At 41.8% G+C, this 25,675-nt stretch overlaps 1 protein-coding gene across 3 annotated transcripts in view; it reads left to right on the plus strand.

The window, feature by feature from the left end:
• VPS8 (VPS8 subunit of CORVET complex) overlaps nucleotides 1-25,675 on the plus strand; it is a 230,249-nt gene that overhangs the window by 15,869 nt on the left and 188,705 nt on the right. For all 3 annotated transcript variants that reach the window (XM_032763623.2, XM_075068603.1, XM_075068604.1), the window contains exons 6-11: nucleotides 1,668-1,722; nucleotides 11,903-12,027; nucleotides 15,750-15,836; nucleotides 23,952-24,019; nucleotides 25,038-25,191; nucleotides 25,311-25,370. In XM_032763623.2, coding sequence (XP_032619514.1) covers nucleotides 1,668-1,722; nucleotides 11,903-12,027; nucleotides 15,750-15,836; nucleotides 23,952-24,019; nucleotides 25,038-25,191; nucleotides 25,311-25,370 — 549 coding nt within the window. The remainder of the gene's footprint in view (nucleotides 1-1,667; nucleotides 1,723-11,902; nucleotides 12,028-15,749; nucleotides 15,837-23,951; nucleotides 24,020-25,037; nucleotides 25,192-25,310; nucleotides 25,371-25,675) is intronic.

Consider the following 25,675-nt stretch of genomic DNA (forward strand, 5'->3'; position numbering starts at 1 on the left):
TGCCCTGCCCCTCCCCCCCAGCTGCAGTGACTAGGAGCTGTGGGGAGGGTCCTCCTGCAGAGATGGAGCTGGGTGGGATCCCTTCATCACCATGTGGGGCTAGGAGCTATGGGGAGAGGGGCCCTGCAAGTGGTGGCAACTGGGAAGCTGTGCCGGGCCCCCGCAGCCTCTGAGCAGCTCTAGGGTCCCTCATCTGCCACCACAGATGTCTGAGAGCTGTGGAGGGGCCCTAGCTGCTCGCAGTGGCTGAGCAGCTTGGGGTCCCCTAATGTTACGGAGGTCGTGACCTCCATGACATAATTGTAGCCTTAAAAATAATCCATTTATGGTATCTGTCCAAGGTCCTCCAACATCAACTAAGTGTCATACTATAAACTGCATACTGTGTAGTAGCCATGTTGGTCCCAGGATATTAGAGAGACAAGGTTGGTCAGGTAACATCTTTTATTAGACTAACTTTTGTTGGTGAGAGAGGAATGCTTTGAACCTTACACAGAGCATTTCTCGGTGTGAGCTCCAAAGCGTCCCCCTCTCACCGATACAGGTTGGTTCAATAAAAGGTACTACCTCACACATTGTAAACTATATAACATACTGGAAGCCAGTATGGTCATTACCATCTTATAGCAACTCAAAAAAAACAAAACAAAACAAAAAACCTCCCACCACGCCTTGGTTAAAAATACTATTAAAGTTGGGGAGTCAAGCACTCCAGCTAGGAAACATCAGAATTAAGGTTGCCCATGGCTGAGGAACAAGGGAAATCAGTTTTGAAGAGAAATGCCATATTTAGGCTGCCTGTTCCTTAGAGAATCTTTGATGTAAGTGTATCAGTTCATAGGGGTAGGGTGAACCAAAGAGAGAAGTTCATGTGCAGTATTCTAATAATGTCTAAGGAAAAAAGAGAATCACTGAAATCCAGGTATACTATTTACAGAACAAATTGGAAATGTCTACTGTCTGTACAGGGAGGGACATGCATGTAGATAAAACCTGAACTTAGAAGCTCCTGGTTTTCAAGCATTTTTTTTAATCTACAATGTTTTCAAAGCTTTATAGCAGAAGACACAAATATATCTTTACAGCATTTAACTATATTCCTGACTTTGGGACACTTAAAGCCTTATCCAACTTCCCATTGAAGTCATTGGGAATTTTCTCTCTGTCAATTGAACTGGGCCCTTTATGGGGATTAGAGAATTGCTGAGGGTGCACTCAAACTGTAATCCTTGGATATGAAAAATGGGAATGCACTCCTGTGCGAGACAACAGGAGTGATATTAACCTCACATAGAGGAAATCTACTGTCTGTGTGTGTTTTAATCACTATGGTAGATGACTGTATTGAACTTGAAACAGGGTGGGGAAAAATACAGCACTGTGCTCAAAGGAATGAGAGGTAAATGACAGTCATTGAGATGTAAAATTATATTTTAATAGCAGTATTGTGATGGGTGGTTGATACAGATATTTTGGATTGTATGCATTTGATACTTGTCTGTGGGAAGCTTGCTGTAATGTACACTGCTGTCTATAGCTTTCTAAAATCGTTTTCCATTTGCTGATTAACTTTGTTCAGCAGCGATAAAGATGTTGACTGGGCTTAAATCATGGACTTGTGGCAGTTTGACATTTCAAAATTTAACTTTTCTCCATGTTCTGTTCAGGCAGCGTCAAGTCTGATAGCAGTGGGGACATCCCATGGTTTAGCATTAATTTTTGGTAAGTTAAAAATACCATTTTGGTCTCTTCAGCATTCAATTGCCGTTCTGAATTTCATGTTTTAATATTTAATTTACCTATAGTAAAGAACTGTAAAAAATACAGGGTCATAAACATGACAAAAAACTCAACAGAAATCTCATAGGCCTTCTGGAATGGTTCCTATCTTCTAGGCAATTGTTATTATAGAAGTCACTGATACTTAATGAAAATTCATAATTTTGGTTTAACAGAATATTAAGGCAATATAAACAAGATCAGCATAAATGTGTCATACGTTTATCATCTTTTGCTAGCATTTGTCCTAACTTTTCAAACAATAGATTCCTTGTTATCAGATCACATTCTGACTTAAATGTTGGCAGGACATGTTGAGTCTAACAATGTAATACATTTCCTAGCTATTACAATTGCTGATTTATAATCTTATTGGGCTGACACTCAAGGTCAGAGAAATCTGCTATTAAATATTATTCTGGGCTGAGGATAAAATCAAACTTGAACAGGAATTGGTCCTGCTTGTTATATGCTCACTTAAATGTAAACTGTAATCAAAAAGCCAAATTTGCATGATTCACTTTCAGAGTGATACTTTTGAAGCTAGCAGAAGTGGTAGCACACAGTGCTCTATCCTCTCAATCATATCCAATCATACGAGCGGAAGTATAAAAGTGTGTGTGTGTGTGTTCTGAGGTACTAGTGGTGACTGGAGCATAGAACTGGGAGCCAGGAATTGCTGAGTTCTCATCCTGGCTGACCTTGGGAAGATACTGCTAAGCATAATTCCCTGTCTTACAGGGATATTGTAAAGATCAGTTTACAGCAGTACGATGTAGTGCTTTGAACCTGTAAAGCACTGTATATGTGCGAACTGCTTTGTTCCTCCTTTCTCTGTAAAGAAGAAAAGAGACGATCAGTACAGAGAATGTATTTCCATACACCTCTTCCAAAGAACAAAGTAAAAGACGGAAGCAATATCTATAAAATCTCGAACAGTATATGTGTAATTGTAATACTGCTTCAAAAACATCCAATCATTTACAAACTCTTTAAGGCACATCAGAAACCTTGCTTTGATAAAGTGAGAGAAAGCTGTCTGTAAAACTACAATATGGATTTTTAAAATGTAGAATTTGGACATTTAATGTTACATTAGGGCTTCTTCAGAGGTTTCTCCTCTTTTTACCATAGCTTCAGTATGATTGGCATGTCTTCTCTAAGTAAAACATTTCTTCTTCCATGATTCAAAATCCACATAATTGTGGACTTATAAATCATGTGCATACACTTTAAGACCTGTTCAAAACTCTAATAATACATTTAAAAAGTTTACAGTCTAAGCATTATTAAAACAGATGTTATCTGGTTTGATGTTCAGTGTCACAGCGGAACATGAAGATGATTATGTTCGTGGGTGCCTTGAGGCAGGCTCCAGAACATGAGAGGTGGCATGGAAGTGTTAATTATTCATTGATTCTAAGGCTGGAAGATGAGCATAATTGTTCTTAGCTGACCATTGCATTACCCCGGGCACAGAATTTCACCATGTGATTTCTGCATTGAGCCCAGTAAGTTGTATTTGTACAGTATGTCTTTAGCCTCCAAATCATAGACAGTTTACCACACTTCTTGGTAATGTGTTCTAGTGGCTAATAATCCCCAGGGTTAAATGTGCTGCTTATTTCCAGTGTGAAGTTTGCTGACTTCAGCTTCCTGCCATTTTTCTTGTTATGCCTTTGTCTGCTAGTTTAAAGGAGCCCTTTTTAGCATCAGAAATCTTCTCCCTATGTAGGTGATATAGACTGGTCAAGTTGCCACTTAATCTTCACGTTGATAAGCTAAGTGGACTGAACTTCCTAAATCTTTTAGTGTTATGCAGGTTTTCCAGGCCTTAACTCATTCTTGTAGCTCTTCTTTGTACGCTTTCCAATTTTTCAGCATTCCTTTAGAGTATGGACTCCAGAACTGGATACAGTATTGTAGTAATGGTCTTGCCAATGCTGTATACAGAAGTAATATCTCCCTTTTACTTTCTATTACAGGGGTGGGCAAACTACGGCCCATGGGCTGGATCCAGCCCCTCAGGGCTTTGGACCAGCCGGCGGCGTCCCTGGCACCATGTCCCTGCGGCCCCCAGGTGGAGGGGCAGAGGGCTCCATGCATTGCCTCCAGGCACCGCCCCCTGCAGCTCCCATTAGCTGGGAAAGGGGAACCATGGCCAATGGGAGCTTTGAGGGAGGTACCTGGAGGAGTGGCAAGGGCAGCACATGTGGAGCCCCCAGGGGCCACAGTGCTTCCAGGAGTGGCACGGGGGCTGGGGACAGGGACAGGGCAGGCATGCAGGGAGCCTGACCCCGTGTCGCTGCTGCCACCCCGGAGCCGCTTTAGGTAAGCAGCGCTGGGCCGGAGCCCGAACCCCTCCTGCACCCTGCCCCCCAACTCCCTGCCCCGAGCCCCATCATACACCCCAACCCCCTGCCCTGGCCCTGCATACAATTTCCCCACCCAGATGTGGCCGTTGGGCCAAAAAGTTTGCCCACCCCTGTTTTATTCCCTAGTTTATATCTGTGACATTCCCCAGGGTACAATCTAGACAGAAGGACGACGGTGTCTCCTCAGTTCTCCAACTTGGGGTACCTTTTGTACTGCTTCACTCTGAGAGCAACCACTCCTGGTCTGTCCACACATAGCCTCCAGTATGTAAATCATCATCTTTTGTATGGCTTGGGTAGGTAGCAATAATTACAAGTTTATATCTAAGTTTGATAGCCAGCATGTTGCTGCAGCAGTGAGCTGGTGAATGTCCTTCAGGCTCCTGGCTAAAGAGCGAAGGGGACACTCAAATACAACGTGCTCCATTGTTTGTGCCTGGTAACGACACTTGCGTACAGGTGTTTGTCTCATTTTCCATTTAGAGGGTTTGTCCATGTCTCCCATGAGATGTCCTGATGAGATTCAATCTGCACCAGTTTTTCTGACATAAATTTCGGAAAGATGTAAATCACTGTTATACTGTGAGTGCTATAGCCATGAATTACGCTGTGTATAACACAAGTAAACTCCCAGTCCCAGACCATCCAAAGAAACGTGCATCTTTTACTGCCCAGTACTGTCTTGGACAATACAAGCTCATATAAAGTCTGTCATTTCATTAACAGAAAATGATATGCACAAACCTTATCTAAAATGGAGTTCCCCAACCACTTCAATCCAAACACACACTGGTTTAGATAAAACAAGTTTATTAATTACGGAAAGATAGATTTTAAGTGATTTCACATAAGACATAAAAGTCAGAATTGGTTACAAAGTAAATAAAAGGTAAAACAATCTAATAACTTAACATGCTAAATTAATTCAAAGCAAATGTTTATCTCACCATATGCTTTAGCAGTCTTTCTGGCTGAAATCCTTTCAGTCAGGATCTCTCTCCCAGTTCAGTGTTAATTTCCTTGTGCTTCAGGTGGTGTTGATGCCATGAGTAGTGATGAAAGGAGAAAGATGTTTTGGGCCTCTGCTCTCCTGTTTTATAGCTCTTTTCCTTTGAAAATTATCTCCAGCTGAGGTTCAGGAGACAGCCAGTCTGTGGAGAGGGAACCTGTAGCTGTTCGTTGCCAAGATGTAAATTTCTCACTCTCCCCCTTTTTCCTTCCAAAGAATGACCGCTTAACCAGGTAATAGTCTATTTGATTTCATTGACACCTGGCTGAGGCATCAGTATGCCTTTTTGTTTCTGAGAAACTGCTTTCGGGCTGTTTCCCCAGCTTTAGAATATGTCTTAGTAACATTCTACAGTAGAATCTTACAATTTTACATACAGTGTTGCCACACTCAATTTGCTGATCATTATTGTCCTGGCAAAATTTCTTTTCTAATGATATCTCACAAAGCATACTTTATACAAATCCATTATAGTTTTGTAAAAAGGGTGAGTATAGGGGGTTCAGACTGTCACAATATATCCACATAGGTTGGCCCTTTTTGGGCGTGTGATCACACTGGGAGTTCATATGCAGTTGTTAATGACCCCAAGTTCTTTTCAATACATATATGCAAAGTCATACATGTAAGAGAATGTTGATCAGACTTACAGCAAGAGGGATTGCACCCTTAGAAAGTAGTGACACTGAAAAGTATGTTTAACTGTACCCAGCTTATCAAGTGTTCTGCATCAGTGATTATTCTTGTATCATGTATCAGCCTTTCCAGTATTTTGCCCATGATCAGGGTCTGGCTTACTGGTCTATAATTACAAGGCTCACCCTGTTTTCCGTTTATAAGTATTGGCACAACCTTGACTTCTTTTAATTTAATAAAAATTAACGTTATTGGTCTGGAGCACTCATCAGCCAACTCACTTAAATTTCTTGAGTACAGATAATTCACACTTACTAACTTTTAAAAATGTTTAGTTACCACTGGAAAATAGAATCTACTAAAGATCATATTAAAGAGGGCATTTCATCATATATATGGATATGTCATCAGCTTTGTTCTGAATACAGAACAGAAATATTTACTATACACTTCTGTTTTAGATAACCGCTTTCAAAACTACTTAGCAGAAAACAATAGCTCTTACCCTAGGACTGTCAAATCAGCTTATAAAGGTAGGAAAAACTGAAGGAGACTACTGAGCAGGGATTTTTCAAGTACACCTTTATAGAAATATGGGGATTGCCTTGCATGATCTAGACCAGGTCTGTGTATAGTCAGGTGGCCAGTTTCCAACTGTATTCAGAGGCCAGTACAAGAAATGTCACAGTAGAAAAATCTGTCCATGGGAGGAAGTTTCTTCCTAACTTCTGTCAGTGGTTGAGTGGCACCCTGAGGCATGAGGTTTTTTTTGTGCGTTTTTTGTTTGTTTTTTATAGCTTTTATAAATGTTCATCCTTTGTAATATAACTGTGGAAGTTCTAATTGTTATATATCCAATCTCTTTTGAAGGGTGCAAAGCTCTTGTCCTCTATTGTGTAGAAGTGAGTTGCACAGGCTAATTTTGCATTGTGTTTAAAAGTAAAAATACTTTAAATCTGTTCTTAAATTTGCCCTTAATGTCATTGAGTGACTCCTTGTTCCATTATGTGTCGGTAAATAAAGGCCTGTATCTGTCTTTTCTCTATACTCTCTATAGAGTATTTTTCTTTATACTGTCAGTTCCCTCTTATTTGTTTCTTTTAAACAGTTCACATCTTCGTTTCTCCTCATGTGACTGACTTATTTCTGCCTTTGATGGTTGTTGCTTTTCTTTAAACTCTTCTGTTTCTGCAACATCTCTTGAAAACTGAATGTATTCAAACAATAGATTTATATGAATATTAGACTACATGTCTGAGGGTGAAGAGAGTTAATTTGTCTAAGCAGCACGGTGAGTGGATTAGGCACTAGCAGACAAGAGATCGGGGCCTAATGTCAGCTCTGCCACAGGCTTCTTGTGTGTGATCTTAGTCTAGTTACTTACTTATGTTTCATACGCCATCTGTAGATGGATCATTGATACATACCCATGTCAGAGAGGTGGTGAGAGGCCTAACTTAAGTGTTTGTGAAGTTGTAAGATTAGTCAGAGAAAGAGTTCAGAATAGAATTTGTGAATCCTGACTCCCAGCCGTGTGCTTGTTCCCTGTACTGTTTGTGCAGGGCCTAGTGCAATGAGACCCTATTCTGGCCTGGCCTGTAGGCACTACCATAATAAATTTCATTTCGAGAAATAAATAATCCAAGGGTCTGCTTATGTAAATAAGAGGAAACTTCCTACTGGACTCTTACTGAAGTCTTTGAGTAGCTTGGTGTAAAAAACAAAACAAAACAACTCACCCCAGATAATCTGCTAGTCTGGATTTAAAGCACCACCAAATTTGGGTGAGAAGGTTTTGTGTGTGGCATGGAGGGGGTTTAGGATGTCCCAAGTAGGAGTCCCAGTTAGCTCTGCAGTGAATACATAATCATACAGAAAATACTGTGGGTGTGTAGGGGGTTGCATTTATTATGAGCTCACTAGCAAAATTCAGTGACAGATGTATCTGTGTATTTTTACTCTTGCTTCTGTATGGCTCCTTACCATGGGGGAAGGGAATGGGCTTTTCACAATTGCCTAACAGACTTAGGAGCACAAGTCCCAGTGAAAGTCAGTGGTGCTGATACTCCTAAATCATGTGGGAAAATCCTACCTGGGGACTTTAAACAAACTTTCAAAAATTTATGGATTAAAAAAATCCCTCCTGTCATTTACTGTGTTCCATAATACATGGTCATAAGATGAAAATTACATATGTTCTCTTAAATTAGTGCTTTTTCCATTATACTTTCTCTCTGATTATCATGAAGTCAGGGTGAATAGAGCAAAGTCTGGCATACCCACTTCTGTAGTAATTCTATGTACTAAATTTTTTTCTGCTGTAGTATAATTACCAACCAACCACTCTTCTCCCTTCCTCCTGTCCCATTCTCCCATTTTTAAATAAACAAAACATTGCGAGTTAACAACAAAACAAGCTCTACCAGCAGAATTTGGAGGCTCTAGTGCTTTCTTTAGCTTATTTGATAGTATGTCTGTACTGCTGTCTTCACTTTCTTCTGTTGTACTGATTTCTCTCTGACTTTTCTCTTTCTTGACCCTTTCCCCATGGACTGAAAAGGAAAAGGTATAGTAATATTTCATCATGCATGTACTTTGCATGAATGGCTTGTCTCCTGCTTTACAGTGCTGTTTTGAATGCTGAAAGGCCAGGTTACCATATATTGCAGTTCAGGGTCTGTGAGCCGGGCAGTGAAGGAGGCAGGGCTCTCTCTTGCTGGCTATTGCAGCTTATTGCCTACTGTATTAGCAATCTTATTTTTGAGGGTCTGACTCTTTTTGTTGTTGTTGTTGTTGTTTCATGGCTCTGTCCTCCAAGAGCAGTAGAAGTGAAGACAAGCATATGTGCTGTTTGTGGCTCTTCAGTGCAGGCCACCTTTGGCTACTTTTCCAGGAGCCAGGCAAAACAGAGTACTTCTACGAGGTTGAGGTCTAGGCCTGACTCCCCCTGCGAGCAGATAGTGATGGCATTTTATCGGCCAAACTGGTTCCTCCTTCTGTCTTGCCCTTCGCTTCTGGGGGGTTTAGTGTTTCTTCCCCTGTGAACAGTTCTTCAAGTGCTTGCTCATGTCGATTCCATTCTAGCCGTATATGTGCCCATGTGAGCAGGCAGTCAGAGATTTTTGCCTTAGCAGTATCTGTAGGGTCGGCTGTGGTGCCCTCTTGAGTGCCATGCTCACGCATTGCTGCTGGCCCTATTCCCTCTCAGTTCCTTTTTACTGCCTATGGTGGTGAGTTGGAGCGACTTTCCCTTATCTTGCAATGGCTAGTGATTGTTCTACTTTGGTCTTTGAGCCTTAAGGCCTTGTAAATAGTTTGTTTACAGTAGTTAATTAGTAAAATACAATTTAGACTGGATAGTCAGGGTGCTGGTTCACATCCGATCATCCTTAGATTGGTGGTTGAGCCCCGAATCGGTGTTGGAGAGAGTTCCTTTCGTGACTCAATCCCTGGTGCTGACCCTGGTTTCTGATGCTTTGGTCTGGGGAGCCTACCTGGGTGAGCTCAGCACACAGGGCCGCTGGACAATTTGTCCCTCCACATAAATGTCAGGGAGCTCAAAGCAGTTTGCCTGGCCTGACAGGATTTCCTGCCCCACTTGAAGAGCAAGGTGGTGCAGGACCTGGCAAACAATACCACAGCGATGTATTATATCAACATGTAGGGTGGAGCCAGGTCGTCGGCACTTTACCATGAAGCTCTCCACCTTTTGGGACTTCTGTGTGTGGCATGCCATCCATCTGGTAGCTGTGCATCTGCCTGGGGCCAGGAATGTATTAGCAGATCGCCTCAGCAGGACCTTCTTGACTCACTACGAGTGGTTGCTCTACCAGGAGGCGGTCAATGTGTTCTTCTAGAGGTGGGGGACTCCCCAGGTGAACCTGTTCGCTTCCCATCAGAACAGGAAATGCCACATGTTCTGTTCGTTCTGGGGATTGGGCAGGGGCTCCCTGTTGGGCGGCTTTCTGCTCCCATGGTTGGGGCTCTGATGTCGCCTTCCCGCTATTGCAGCTAATCCACAAGTTCCTCATGAAAATCAAACAGGACAAGGTGAAGGTGATTCTGATAGCCTCAGCGTGACCTCGGCAGCACTGTTTTGGCATGCTGACAGACGTTTCCATAGCTGCCCTGCTGCAGTTAACTTTCTGGCCAGACCTGCTATCCCAGAACCATGGCAGTCTTCTGCGTCCGAATCTGGTGGCGCCGCACTTGACAGCGTGGCTTGTGCATGGCTAAATGCGTAAGAACAGGAATGCTCAGCCTGGGTCCAACAGGTCTTGTTGGGTAGCAGAAGGCGCTCCACCAGAGCAACCTACTTGGCCAAGTGGAAGCAGTTCACATGCTGGGTCTTGGTCTGGGGTATGCTAGCGTAGTCCAGGGTGGCCTGCAGCGAGGCATGCTATCTTCTGCATCTCAAACTCCAAGGGTTGTCCTTGTCATTGATCAAAGTCCACTTGGCCACTATTTTGGTCTTCCACCCTCCACTCCAGGGCAGGTCTGTCTTTGCTCATCATGTGATGGTCAAGTTTTAGAAAGGTCTGGAGCATCTGTACTCACACGTTAGAGATCCCGTCCCTCACTGGACCTGAATCTCATGCTGTCACAGCTCATAGGTCCTCTCTTCAAGCCTCTAGCTTCCTGTTCCCTTCTCCTTCTCTCCTGGAAAGTCTTTCCTGATTTCAATAACATATGCTCATAGGGTCTCTGAGATCAGGATGCTTACTTCAGAGCTACCCTATACAATGTTCTACAAAGTCCAGCTGCGGCTGCATCCAACTTCCCTGTCCAAGGTAGTTTCACAATTTGATATGGACCAAGACACATAATTACTGGTCTTTACGAAGCCTCATAAATCGGAAGAGGGGAGTAAATTGCACGCCTTGGACATCAGGAGGATGCTTGCACTGTGGGGCTAAAAATAATATTCAGATGTAGTTCAGCATAGTTCTAAATTAATGATGTAAAGCTAGCTAATGAGGCAAGACATTTTATAGCTAGATTGGTAAAGAGCTACTTGTGGAAGACTTCAGTTGGTGATGCATTGTTGAATGATACAGTTGAAAATACCACGCTAATATTACTTACAAAATTGATTTGTTAAAGGGGCAATCCAGTGTGTGTAAAATTCAGAATGAACAGGATTGGTAATAAAAATGTTCTTTTGTAGACTCAGACTTTAACGTCAGAAGAGATTATCATGATCATCTAGTCTGACCTGCTGCATCAGTTTCTCTTGTCAGCGAGAAAACACAGCCTCCATATAGTAAAGGTTTTTTTGGTTAACTTTTTGGGAGGCTGTAATATTAATGTCAAAAAAGACATGAGACAACTTTATAAAACAAGTTTAAAAAAATATTACGGAGGCTGCAATTTTCTTCCTAACTGGCAGGTTGTAAGTAAAATTAAAGTAGGAAGGAACTGATTGTGTGTTGAGCTGATAGGAAGAGAACAACTTTCATCTTTCAGATTTCAACTTCAGGAGGAATTGTACTTCAGTTTGAACATGTGGCGAATGTTTTCAGATACACGTGTTTCGGGTTGGGATTTATTAACTACCTTGTTAAATGGTGTCCAGAAATTTCAGGTAAAGAAAGCTGTCTGACCTCCTCACTAGAATCCTCCTGTCTGGTAAAAACAGTCTGTGCTAGGAACGATGCCATTGCTCAAGGAGGCAGGACACAAGTTCCTTTATTTTCATTTCTTCCCCCCCCCGTTAGTAAAAAAATAAAAGTAGTTTATTACAAAAAAAAAACTCCAACAGCAACCATGAAATAATAATTTAAAGGATATTAAATATTTGCCTATATTTCAAAAAATCATCAAAATTGTTTTTCTACTGATGTAGTTTAAAAAAACAAACACAAATACTGTGTTCTTATTAAAGTAGTCTGCTAAGTCAAGCAAATACCAAGTTGGTTTTTTCCTTCTCTTTTCTGGCTTAGACCCTGCTTTTAAAATCTTGTACGTGTGCTTAACTTTAAGCATGTGAGCAGTACTTGTACTCAAAGTGAAGCATGTGCATAAGTATTTGCAGGACTGAGTCCTTCATTTTAATGGTTATACCTTTTATTTTATCATTCTTACTATATTACTTCTTGTTTAGATCCAAACCAGGCTCTTCGGCTTTGTCTGGGCAGCACTGCTGTTGGGGCTCAGTATGGGGCTATCTCGGCTCTCAGTATCAACAATGACTGTTCAAGACTACTGTGTGGCTTTGCAAAAGGACAGGTAATTCCCGTTTAATAGGCGTAAAAATGTTGGGGAATAGGAATAAGACAGTTAGGGAATGATTGTTGTTTGAAGGATAACAGTTTCTCATAGTGCAGCATGCTTGTCTACCAACATCTCTTCCTAGGGAGCTAGCTGATTTAGGTTTAAGCCTTTCCTGTTTGATCTGAGTGTTCTCTAGGAATTATATACTTCACTTAATCCTGAATTATTTTGAGAGGTAGGATTGATTTGAGTAGCTCACATCTGAATCTTTCCCCAAAGTTTGGGGCTATTCAGAGGTATGGTTTGATGCATTATTATGAAGCAGTACAGGAACTCCTCACTTAAAGTCGTCCCGGGTAACGTTGTTTTGATAAGTTGCTGATCAATTAGGGAACATGCTCGTTTAAAGTTGTGAAATGCTCCCTTCTAATGTGGTTTGGGAGCAGCCTGTTGCAGCTCGCAGGTGGGTGGTTGGAACCAAGGTGAACCAGCAGCCCCCCTAAGTTCCCTGTGCAGTTGCTGTCCCTCCCCCCACTGTCTTGTGTGGCTCCTGCCCTCTGCCTTGGAGCTGGTCCCAGAGACTCCTCCTTGCTGTATGGGGGGAGGGTGGGAAAAGGGGGCTAATGTCAGGTTGTCTCCCCCTGCTCCTGCACCCTGCCTACCCCATCTTCCATAGAGCAGGTGAGACACACGATGGAGGAAGGGAGCTTCTAGGCAGTAGCTGCCATCTCAGGTCTCAGCAAGCTGATTTAATTAACAAGGCAGTATACTTAAGCCTGGGGTCAGCTACTTAAAGGAGAAATGCAAATTTTTTCTCTTGCACACACAGTGTCTGTCTGCTCTCCCTCCTTTCTTGTTGCCTTGTAGAGTGTTGCGAGAGAGAAACTTTGAGGGGTCAGTCAATTGCTAGTTCATTTTGCAGTAGGGCATTTCCCAGGAAACAGCCCACCCCCTGACTCCTCCACCTCAACCAGGTTTCACTATCATCATCACTGTGTACCAGTGTTAAATTGTTTGTTTTAAAACTTATACTGTAATGTGGAAAAAAATTTCCCTGGAACCTAACCCCCTTATTTGCATTAATTCTGATGGGGAAATTGGATTCGCTTAACATCGTTTTGCTTAAAGTCGCATTTTTCAGGAACATAACTACAATGTTAAGTGAGGAGTTCCTATAGGTCCAAAACGTGTCAGACTTTGGGGAAAGAGGGCTCTGATTTTATTGTTGCAGTTTGGATCCATCTCTAGTCCAAAAGAAAGGAAGCCCTGGACAAATATATATAGTTATAAAATCAAAATTCCAAGGAGATAAAATGTTGTAGCCATGTCGTTTCCAGGATATTGGAGAGAGAAGATGAGTGAAGTAATATCTTTTATTAGACCAACTTTTGTTGGTGAGAGAAACAAGAGAAAGCTCATCTCTCTCATCAACAGAAGTTGGTCCCATAAAGAAATTGTCACCCACCTTGTGTCTCAAGGAGATAAAATATTATTCTGATATGAAACTTAAAATCAAGAATCTCTGCAACCTTTTCCATAACCTACATGTGCATGTCTTTTCTTTGTTTATCTTCTTCTCCTTTTGCTCCTTTTTGACCAGATACCTTTCACTCTTCTTTCATAGCAATGAAAAATAACTGCCCCCTGTAATAGTGTCCTTACTCTGTCATCTTATTTTCTTCATTTCATTTCATCGTTATTCTCTCCTTGGGCTGTGAGAGGGAGAGGAAGGGAGGAAGCAGGGTGATGGATATTAACTGGGGGTGTTGTAAAGTAAGTACATTCCTTGAATATTTGTTCCTGTACATACTGTGATGCTTGCTTTTCAAGCTAATTTCAGTAAGTAAAAATTGGAGATGAGTTTCTTCCATGCTAGGAAGATGCTTGAACACTTTTTTTCCCCACTAAGTCATGTTCTAGTGAATTTTTGTACAATACCCTGAAGTGGGGAAACTTGAACATTGCCTCCTATGTGCCCCTCTCATCTTTCTGATCTATAAGGCTTGTGCAAAACTGAGGGTAACAATATGGAACTAAGCCTTTTGTTGATCTCAGCGCACAAATCACCAAGCTTTTAGTATTTTTAAACTCTTACTTGCAAATACACTTCTTTATATAATAACTTTTATGTACTTTTAAAAGTTATTATATAAAAATAATGTTCAGAATTTTAGCCTTCTAGATGTATTAGAAGTCTTAGATATATTAATGATGAAGTTCTGTAGCAGCATTATAGCTAGAGTGACAGAGAAATCTAGTTAGTTGCCTTAGCTTTACCTATTTCAGACCATGATTTCAGTTGCTCAGGCTCCATAACATTTTGATCTTTTCATGCTGAAATTTTCTCAGTCTGATCACTACTGGAAAATTAGGTTGTTTTTTTTTTTGGGTAAAGTTTGAGTGTAAACTGTTCAATTAGAGAACAAGGGGAAAATGTCTCAATTTTTTAAAAAAACACCATAAAAAAATTGTCATCACAATAGCTAAAGATAGAAAATTGATACATAGCAGGGAGGTAGTTAGCAAAGGTATGCAGTACCTTTTGAGAGTTTGATGGAAACTGGTTTTAATTAGGCTGTTATGAATCTATGAAAATAGCACTTTGCATCTCAGTTGGTGTTCAGTTTTAAATGTTTAACATTTTTTTTACATACAGTCAGAGGAGGTAAGCTTATGGGACATACACACTGGAGCATTGCTGCATCCTTGTGATATTCCAGGATATGCATGGGATTCCATAGGGTGCCTTTTTTTGTGCTGCTGAAAACTTTATGCACCCAATGCATAAAGGTTTCAACGAGTCAGTGAGACAAGTCAGAGGAGAACTCTCGCTTTAAGTATGCAAAAGCCAATGCTCTGTTGACCCTCTAGCTAAACAGGTTCAGGTCATGGAATCTCTAAAATAACAATAAAATTTACATTAAGACCATGTAGTAAAGCACTCAGAAGTTGGGGTACATGGAAGTTTTATTGGCATATACTCAACCTTGATTCTTCCCTTCTTGTGTGCATGCTTTATAAAGCAGTCTTTAGTTACCTGTAGCCAGCCCAAGACTGTGGAACATGATCCCACAGAAACTAAACCTCACCACACTTCTTTGACTTTACCTTCCAAATAAAATACAACACACCATGCAGAAATAAAATTTAAATTAACATGCAGTTTCCTTGAGTGGACAGAGATGAGATTGGAAAAAAAAAGTGGTCAGATGCTAACATGTCACTTGCAGTGCAGGAGAGTGATCAGATATCCTGGTGATGGGCATGGTATAAGAATCTGAAGAGAATAGAATGACATGGTCAACAGGTCTGACCTGTCCAGAGTAGGGATCGGTAGCAGATGTTACACATAGATCTCTAATGTTGTAGAAGAAATTGTATGGATTGTTGCACTATTTGAAAAATGGTATATTGTAGGTATTTAAAGAGTGTATTATAATGGTCCATTCATTTAATATCATACAAGGTGATGAGAGGTAGGTTTTGCTGGAAATGGGGAGCTGCTGTGGATTAGTTTTTATTTTATTTTTTTCAGGCTGCGCATGGACAAGCAAGATAGTGTGCATCAAATCAAATTTAGAAACAGGTCATCAGTTGAAAATCTAAGACTGGAAATTTCTTGAACTGAGAAACTTGTTAAATTATTGATGCTCAGGGAGTCATGGAGAATAACTTGTTTCAGTTTGCACACCTGATAATGAAAACTTTGTTCTGAAGAAAATTAACTTTGTTTGCAGATCACCATGTGGGATCTGGCTAATGGGAAACTTTTAAGATCGATAACAGATGCTCATCCTCCAGGAACAGCAATTTTACATATCAAGGTAATAAGCATTCAGTAGTCTTATTATATAGTTCGCTATTAATCCCAGTAGTAGTAGACTATCTGAGATGTACCTGCACCAAGACAAAGTAGCTTTACAAAGGAGATTACCTTTTAAAGCATTTTGAGATCTACTGATGAAAAGCATTATATAAGAGCTAATACCATTTTATTTAGAGCTCTGTAAAATTGATGCAGATATTCTTTTTTTCTTTGTTTTTTGAAGATGAAAAGCAGAAATTACAAAGTGACATCTACTCCGTTGTTAAGATTGCAGCTGAATTTCTCTTAAAACTTTGCCCCATTCCCTCAAATCTTTAGATAAGGGTCTAGTAGCCTCATAATTGATAGGTTAGATCTGGGACTGAGGTAGAATTTCCTCCCAGATTTGAAGTGATGCATACTAATGAGACTCCAAAAGTTCTTTGGTTTGTTTTGCAACTGATCAAGAGAGAAACTTTTGGTTTATTGGATTTATCATGTAAGAACACCAGATTAGCTGACTAAATCGTAAAAGTTAAAGCTTTAGTTAGCAAAGCAAGCTAAGTACGTTACTGACATGCCCTCACCTCTGCCGCTGCCTCCTTGGTGGTGCGCACAAAGAGCAAGAACCAAAGCACAAGAAGTGCACGCAAGAAGCTAAAGGAGCCTTTTTTGGAAGGCAGTGCTGTTGGGGCTCTGTCCTAATTGTTCCCTGCTGACGAACAAAGGGTTCTAAGTTTAGCAAACAGCCTGGAGTCTGTTTCCCCAGATGAGCCACCACCCTACCCCTCAGGTGCTTAAAAGTAGGAAACTCAGAATAGGGAGCAAGCCAGGAGGAAGCATCTTCAGTGAGATCTGCATGGATAAGACCAGTGTTCCCTTCAGTCCCAGACTCTGTGAAACCTGGAATTCCCATTTCCACACTCTCTCCCTTTGGGAAAAGATCAGATATTCTTCAAGTAATAGCCCTATGTGTGCTCCATTTCAGGTATTGATGCTTGCACATGCCTTTGGAGATTTTTGGCAGCAGTTCCTGTTTGGTTCCGCATATGCTCTGTAGCTCTCTTCGTGCCCCAACTGACGGTTTATAGAGGTTGCAGTGAACAAACTACCCTCAGTTTCTTCTCAACCACCTATGTCCCGAGATGGAACATTTCAGTGGTGCCAAGTACTATAGCTAGTTATCTGTTTCTTCTTAGTTTCTTAATCTTTAGTTAAACTAGTCTATAAGGACCAGGTAATCAGTTTTTATTTAAATAGTTATAGTTAGTTTTTGTTTAAACTGTTTCTAGATGCTCTTAGGTTCCCTCCCCTTCCCTGAAGGAGCTTTTTTCCTCTTGGGGTATGTCCAAATCCCCAGGATTTAAGTGTTGCCTCGCTTGCTGGGAGTCAATCTGAGTTATTGATGGCCATTTGCACCATCTTTGCTGCTTGATGAATACTTTGTGTAGTAGCCAAGTGCAAGATTTGCTCAAGATTCAAAAGTTATTCCAGGAAAAACAGAGCTAAAGCTTCATCTCCTTATGATGGAAATTTCCCTCCAACCTGCATCAGGGCTGGATAACATTCTTCAAGTGACCATAGCTCCCTGTCAGCATCCAAGCAAGAATCTAGCAGTATCATTTGTTCCCATGTGAAGGACAATCAGTGGATTCTTTCTGCTCCATTAGGAACCTTTTCAGCTTTGGGTCCACATGCTGTATCTTAGCTCCTGGCAGACAGCACACCCTTCTGTTCTCTGGATCAGCTCTAGTAACAGGCCTGTCTGCCCTTCTTAGTAGGGAGTCACCAATCACGTAGACCTAGCTCTTCCTGGTGTTGATGTGATTCTCTGGCCTTCCTCGTGTTCTTTCTGGCTGCAAGTCCCCTGGTCTTTTGTTCTCTTTTGCAATCTTCTGCAAGTCATCCTGTATCCTCTTGGGGCTCTGAACTCTGGCTGTCTCCATTGTCTCTTCCTCTCTTCTTGTAGGACTAGCCGCTCTTCTCTTCTTCCTTGTCCTACCTTCTGTTACTGCCTGCTATGCCCCTTCTTCATTTTTCAACTCGGCAAACCTGTTCCTGAGCTCTATTTCTCCTTCACTCTCTGATCATTTCCTCAGTCTGATTCTCAGTCATATGCTTCCACTGGCCACTTTCCTCACCCAGCAGTCTACACTCACGGTTCTCTAGTGCACTTTGCATGTGAGAGTCTTGCCTTACCTCCATCATTTGCTTGAATCCCCTTCGAAATTCAACTATAGTTTCCACCTGCATCTCCAAACCTTGGATCTTCTCTTCCATGTGCTCTACCAGGGGGAACTTCATACAAACTAAGTTCTTGTCGGTACCCGTTCCAGGATAATGTACATCCTGTAGCTTCCACACCTGGTCATTTTCATTGTCTCTTCCATCCCTTGTGTTACTATCACTGCTCCTTCTGTATCTGTCATAGCCTAAGCTTCTGTCAAGAAAAAAACATAACCAAACCCAAACCAAAACCAGAACACCACATCTCTCCTCCCCCAAACTCCACTCAGAAACTCCCACTAATGTCCCCTGTTTTCATCTGTATGCCACTGGCTAGCTCCTTCACTGCCTTTATATGCCCCCTAATCAGGGAAATCCTGCCCTCTAATCAGGTCTCCACTTCTCTGTCACTACACTGCCCCCATCAGTCTCTGCAAACTGAAAAAAAACCACACACAAACTCACTCACTCATTGCCCATAAGGAACAAGGGCTTGCCTACTTGCTTCTCCTCCAACAGAACTCTCACTCAGACTCTGTCCCAAGATCCTCAACTTTATCTCTGTGACAAAGCTCTTTCCTTCCATTCCTTTGTCACATTTAAAATAATGACTACTAATATATTTGATGCTGACATATAATCTTATCATGCTTGATCAGAGACAACAGAATCTAACTGGTCTGCAACATTCACTGATATTTAGACCTCTCTCCAAAGACTGGTAACATAAGACTTAAAAAAACAAAACAAAAAAACCCTACAAATGGATGTTTCCTTCATCTGGAACCTAGACATACTGAAATTTTAGTGTTTTCCCCTCAGTGTTTCTCTTGGGAGAAGGGAAACAGAGGGTAGGTGCTTAATCATCTTGCAATACCCATATTGGTGTTTTCCAATCATCCTGGACTGGAATCAATTTTAGGTGGTGGAAAGAGACACTGCCAGTTTCCCAGAACACCCCTTTTGTTACCAGAATGGGACACCACTGGGGAGTCCTTCACCTCCCCTACAGGTTGAAATTTAGGTAGATAATGAATCACTTTTCAGACACCAGGTTGGGGCAAAAGCACTATCAATTACCCTCACATCTTTGGTACCAGAGTAGAAGACCAATGTGCTATCATTGGGTTTGGCAGCCCCACACGATGAAGCCATTTTTGTCGACTTGAAGGATTCTTAAAATTGATTTCTGTACTCCTCCCTGACAAGGGGATTAACGCTGAAATCGACCCTGCTGGGTTGAATTTGGGGTAGTGTGGATGCAATTCGATGGTATTGGCCTCCGGGAGCTATCCCAGAGTGCTCCATTGTGATCACTCTGGACAGCACTCTCAACTCAGATGCGCTGGCCAGCTAGACAGGAAAAACCTCACAAACTTTTGAAATTCATTTCCTGTTTAGCCAGCATAGCAAGCTGATCAGCACAGGTCACCATGGAGTCCCAGAATTGCAAAAGAGCTCCAGCATGGACCAAATGAGAGGTACTGCATCTGACTGATGTATGGGGAGACTAATCTGTGCTATCCAAACTCTGTTCCAAAAGACGACATGCCAGAATATTTGAAAAAATCTCCAAGGGCATGAAGGACAGAGGTTATAATGGACCCGCAGCAGTGCTGCGTGAAGCCTACCAAAGAACCAGAGAGGCAAACGGCTGCTCTGGGTCAGAGCCCCAGACATGGTGCTTCTATGATGAGCTGCATGCCATTCTAGGGGGTGCCCCTACAACTGCCCCACCCGTGTGCTTCCCTCCTCCCCCGCACCTCCTGGGCTACCTTCACAGTTATTCCCTCATTTGTGTGATGAATTAATAAAGAATGCATGAATTTGAAACATTGACTTTATTGCCTCTGCAAGTAGAGATCAAAGGCGGGAGAGAAGGGCAGTTGGCTTACAGGGAAGTAGCGTGAACCAAGGGGGTGAGTTTTTATCAAGGAGAAACAAACAGAATTTTCACACCGTTCAAACTGGTTTTCAAAGCTTCTCTGATGCACAGTGGGCCCTCCTGTGCTCTTCTAACTGCCCTGGTATCTGGCTGCACGTAATCAGCAGCCGGGCGATTTGCCTTAACCTCGCATCCTGCCATAAATGTCTCCTCCTTGCTCTCACAGATATTGTGGAGCACACAGCAAGCAGTAATAACGATAGGAATATTGGTTTTGCTGAGATCTAATTGAGTCAGTAAACTGCGCCAACGAGCTTTTAAACATCCAAAGACACATTCTATCACCATTATGCAGTTGCTCAGCGTATAGTTGAACTGCTCCTTGCTACTGTCCAGGCTTCATGACCCATGGGAGCAAGGGTTAGGCTGGGGTAGGTGTGACTGCGTGGTTCTGCCAGCTGGGAGAGCAGCCTGAGGCAGAAGCCTCCAGCTGGCATGATATTCCAGGCAGGACTGAATCTCCATTAGACAAAACTTAAAGAAGAGAATGACCTGGAGTCATTCCCATTTTTGTCCAGACACCCCTGACCGATCTTACCGAGGCCAGCCAGGAGCACCCATGTCTGCCCAAGTGCCCCTAACCAACCTAACAGAGGTTGGCCAGGAGCACCCACGGGATGATGGCGACGGCTAGCAGTCGTATTGTACCATCTGCCATCCGCAAGGCAAGGCAAGGGGATGCTGCTGTGTAGTACTGCAGTACCACATCTGCCAGCAGCACTAGGAGACATACGGTGACAATGAGTTGAGCGGGCTCCATGCTTGCTGCGGTGTGTCATCTGCATGGGTAACCCAGGAAAAAAGGCGAGAAACGATTTTTTGCCATTGCTTTCACTGAGGGAGGGATGGGGGCCTGACGACATACCCAGAACCACCCGCAACAATGTCTTTGCTCCATCAGGCATTGGGAGCTCAACTCAGAACTCCAATAGGCGGCGGAGATTGCAGGTACTGTGGAATAGCTACCACAGTGCTACGCTCCGAAAGTCAACGCTAGCCTCGGTACTGTGGATGCACACCGCTAACTTAATCTGTTTAGTGGAGATACACACAATCAGCTGTATTAAATCAATTTCTAAAAAAATCGACTTTATTAAATTGACCTAATTTTGTAGTGTAGACATGCCCTAAGATTCTCTTTCTCGCTGTGCCCAGCAGAGGAAAGTAAAGATGTGAAGGACTGATGATAAAGCTGAGCTGTTTGCTAAACAAATCCAGTTTGTGCCAAATGATTGTGACCATGTACTGAATTTTTGACAAGCTTTTTGATCGAAGTGAAAAGTCAATTTACTGTCTAAGAACTTCCTTCTTTACTAGTTCTCACCAAACAGATTTAAATAAATTTGGGGTTTTAATCACTCATATGCACCTCAGATGTTCTACCACAGTCATCACTGTAGCCCTTTGTAATTGTTGTGTTGAAGTGTTCCCAATTAATACTAAATTAAGGATAAGGGTGCAATAAAACCCAACTTAGTTTTCAGAGTCAGGTCTCTAGATTAGATTGATTACAGAAAACTTATTTAGTAAAGGACCACTAGGTGACACTTTGAGCACCTGGCACTGGTCACTGTCGGAAGACAGGATACTGGGCTAGATGGACCATTAGCTGACCCACTATGGCCGTTCTTATGAGTGATAAACCCAAACTTTATTCAAAAGAAAAATTAGTTAATTAAACAAACAGTAGTTGATTCGTCCACTGACAACAGAAAGAGGTACAGTCTTATAGTCCTGAAACCTAATGGTACCCTTTTGATATTAATTGGAACTCTCTCCAATTTTAACAAAACTACTCCTGTTATAATCCATTACTGTTGATGGAAGGAGTAGGGGCAGCAAGGATCTTCCAAGTGCTGCTGTGGCAAAGGACCATCCTTAAAGTACTGTCATGGCAGCGCTGGGCTGCTGATGGGGGGCGGGGGTAGACATCTCTAAGAATTCCATTTACTTTACAAGGTAAACAATCTCTCCTTCTCTCCTTTTGCCTGACTTTCCTTATCACTCAGCAAAGAGGAATGCCATCTTGGGGAATCCTCTCCTTCCATTCTTTGTCATGGCTCTGTCCCCAAGAAAAGGCCACATCTCCTCCCTGAGGGATTTCTCCCTCCTGATAATCCTGAGCGAGGGGAGAGGGAGGTGAGGTGAGGCGAAGAATTGCCAGTTTTGCTCAGTTGTGAAAGAAGCTGCAATATAATTATGGATTAAGCAGAGTGGGGCAGGTGCCATCTCATCTATTCAGAGGTGAAGATTTGTTTAATGTACACAGCAGTATTTGCAATGCAAGCTGGTGCACAGAGCCCCTCTCCTTCTCTGTTTCCACTCCTTTAGCCTTAGCGCAGCTTACCTGAAAAGATTTGGGGCCCAATTCTCCATTCTGTTGCACAAGATAAAACCAGAACACATTTTTCTGCAGATATTGCAAGTTGTATCCCTTGTCCTCCATGGCTGGTTCCTCTCTGGGGAAGGCCCGCAAAGGAGACAAGCTTGAAAACTGGGAAGAAGGTTTTCTCCAGATACGCTTGAAACAGTACCTGAGAGAGTGGTAGGAGCAATTGGAAAATCAGCTTGAAAAAGTATAGGATCAAACCAAAGGGAAGAGAGTCTCTTCTCTCCCAGGCTAAAGCAGATTTTACCTTCCCCTTCACTCATTTAAGAAAATCAAGTGGGGGTGAATAGCAAGGCTCATGATAAAGGGAGGAGACTTCCTTAACTTTCTGACTCTCCAATGACTATGAGACACAGTGGTGTTGGAAGATCCATTACGCCATCTGGCACTCTTTGCTCACACCTGAGAACAGTCTTCTGTCCAGGGCGAAAAGAAATATTACAACTTTGACTGAGACATGATACTTGAAACTAGGTTATCTCTTGTGATTTACAGTCCTGGGTTGTGGCCAGCTTAGTATTTTCTCTGTCTTAAAATATTTAAATTTACAACTTTATTACTATGGGGATTAAATTAACCTGGGACCCCTCTATTGTTTATAATAAAATGGTGGCACACAGATTCACTGTGTGTATTTACTGATTGGGATTTATATTCCCCATTTCGTGCCAAATGTAATATCAGCCATGCCATGCTAACTCACAGCTTTGGATCTTTTTATATTATTCTACTTACAACTTTAAACTTTAGTTCCATAAGAAAATACATATGTCCTGAAGGGTGGTGTCTTATGAAGGCAAAGCTCAGTTGGACTCTTCCATCATAGTTCTCATCAAGACTTCTTTGTGATAACAGAGCATAGGATAAAGCTAGAACACTTTAACCATATTTCCTTCTTTCCCCCTCAGGTGTTCATCTTACACTGAGTTGATCCTATGAAATTGTCATCTTTTCTCTTTAAATAAATCTTTATTTGTGGTAATGTAGAAAGTTTGACTTCTGCGGTAAATGTGTGTAGGGGGAAATCTTGGTTACTTGCTTTGGACCTGTTTAAAGCAATATATGAATGAATAAATAATTCAATCAACATTCACCTACGTAACATTATAAAACTGTGGGATAAGCAAGAGAGCTTAGAGCTTGTGGTCTCATTTTGATTACTAAATCTATTTAGGAAGAGTTAGCTTCACAATTAGTGCCATTACAGTAATGACACTTGCAGTAGCACAGTATTTGACTTTACCATGGTATTTTTATACTTGGAATAAAAATACTGCAAATGCCATAGTAAATTCTAATACTATAACTGCTAAATATTTGTATTTTATGGCAAATAACTTTTTGTGTTTAGACTGCAAGTTAAAGATCTCACTGTAGGGTTTTTTCCAGTATGAATATGTAAACACAAAGAATAATGTGCTAAATGTGGCTTTTCTGTTTCATTAACAGTATTAACATACTTGCCACCCTTTTAAAAAAAAAAAATCCCAGCAGTGGGGTTTTTCTGCTGAAAGCTTTGACTTTTTTAGATTTAAAATTGAGACAGACAGGGTATAATCTAATTCTCTGTTCAGTTTACAGATGACCCAACGCTTGCAATTTGCAACGACAGTGGAGGCTCCGTGTTTGAGCTGTCATTTAAGTAAGAGAATAACTAAGTTTTTTGTGGGAATGTGACAGTAGAGAGAAGTCTTAATTTTATAAATCAAAGTTTTTAGAGCTAAAAAAGCCTTTGAACCAATAGGGTATCTTCCAAATGGTGAGAAACTCATAGATCAAGACCTTTAATAAAATAATAGCACAAAGTTTTATTTCAAACCCTGCAACAGAAGTAGCATGGAATCTTTTCTGCCTAGATCATTAAGCAATGTATCTCTTTGACTAAAGACCTCCCCACCCACAACACAGGTGTGTGTGTGGAAGACCACATTTGGAAATCATAGGGAGAGAGCATTTTCCTAATGTAGCACAGTTCAACAGGTTCCTCCCTACCTTGGACAATATGTTGGATCTAAGATTTGGCCTTACAATTGCAGTAAAATACGTCTTTTGATTAAAGTTGGATACATTTGGATGGATGTGATATGGCAACTAGAGCAGGCAGTTGACTGCAGCTGTGGGGGAAATACCATTACCTTAGGGACTCCTGGCAGTTGCCACAAAGTTGCTGCCCCCCCACCCCCGCAGTGCTACTCTTAATCTTCAGACCTAGTTCTCCTAACTCTTTCACTGGCAGTAGCTGCAAGGTAGTTCTCAGCAGCTTTCTTCCTTTGTGTATAACTTGTGTAGTATTGGACCTCACAGCAGCTGTGGGCAGAGACAGAAGTATGCGATTAGGGCCTGACAAGTTACCATGGGTGGGGTAGTTGTAGCTTCTGGTAACGGGCCAGGAGCTGCTAAAATGCTTTTTAAAGCAGAATCTCAATGACCCATCCTGTCTCTATCTCCTAATACTCCTTGAAATGCCATAAAAGCAGTATCCGTAATTCTTACCAGGCATTGTGAAAAGATTTTTTTTTTTAGCGTAATCATCTAAATTTACCTAATTGTGTAGTGTAGATCAGCCCTGAGATCGTTTTGGATTTTTTTTTTAAAAATCTTGGGCAGGCCCATTCTTGGCACTGGCCAGGTATTCATCAAGTTGATTGTTTTGTTTTCAGGAGAGTTATGGGTGTGAGAACATGTGAGTCTCGATGTCTGTTCAGTGGTTCCAAGGGAGAAGTTTGCTGTATTGAGCCCTTGCATGCAAAGACTGAATTGAGAGATCATCCTATCACCCAGTACTCCCTACTAGCAATGGCTTCCCTAACTAAGGTATTCTGCCTTTCACATAATCTATCTATGCTAAATTAAAATGAAAGATATTGAAAAATATTCTAAAATATAGACTTTCATTATTTTTGTAACCTTTTTTTTTTCTTTTTTGGCTAAAGATTCTAGTCATTGGCTTGAAACCGTCTTTGAAGGTGTGGATGACTTTTCCCTATGGTCGTGTGAGTAAGAACAAATAGCTTCTTTTTGGGTTAAGGTTACAGACCACTCTTATGGTGAAGTTCATTCTTAAATCTTTGTGCCATAAACTCCGTATGAGGGCGTTATGGCAGAGGAGACTATGGACCTGATTCATACCAGGACAGGGACTGAGAGGGGAGGCAGTGTTTCTGAGGGCTGCCCTAAATTCTGCCTCAGATGCAATAACTTGTATTGGCGGCTCCTGCAAGCAGGGATAGCGGAGGTATAGGAATTCCTTGGTCATGCCTCCCTGAGGTAGTGGCTCCCATGGCATGGGACATAAAGC

The sequence above is a fragment of the Chelonoidis abingdonii genome, chromosome 8 (genome assembly GCF_003597395.2).
Source record: "Chelonoidis abingdonii isolate Lonesome George chromosome 8, CheloAbing_2.0, whole genome shotgun sequence".
Taxonomy (NCBI): domain Eukaryota; kingdom Metazoa; phylum Chordata; order Testudines; family Testudinidae; genus Chelonoidis; species Chelonoidis abingdonii.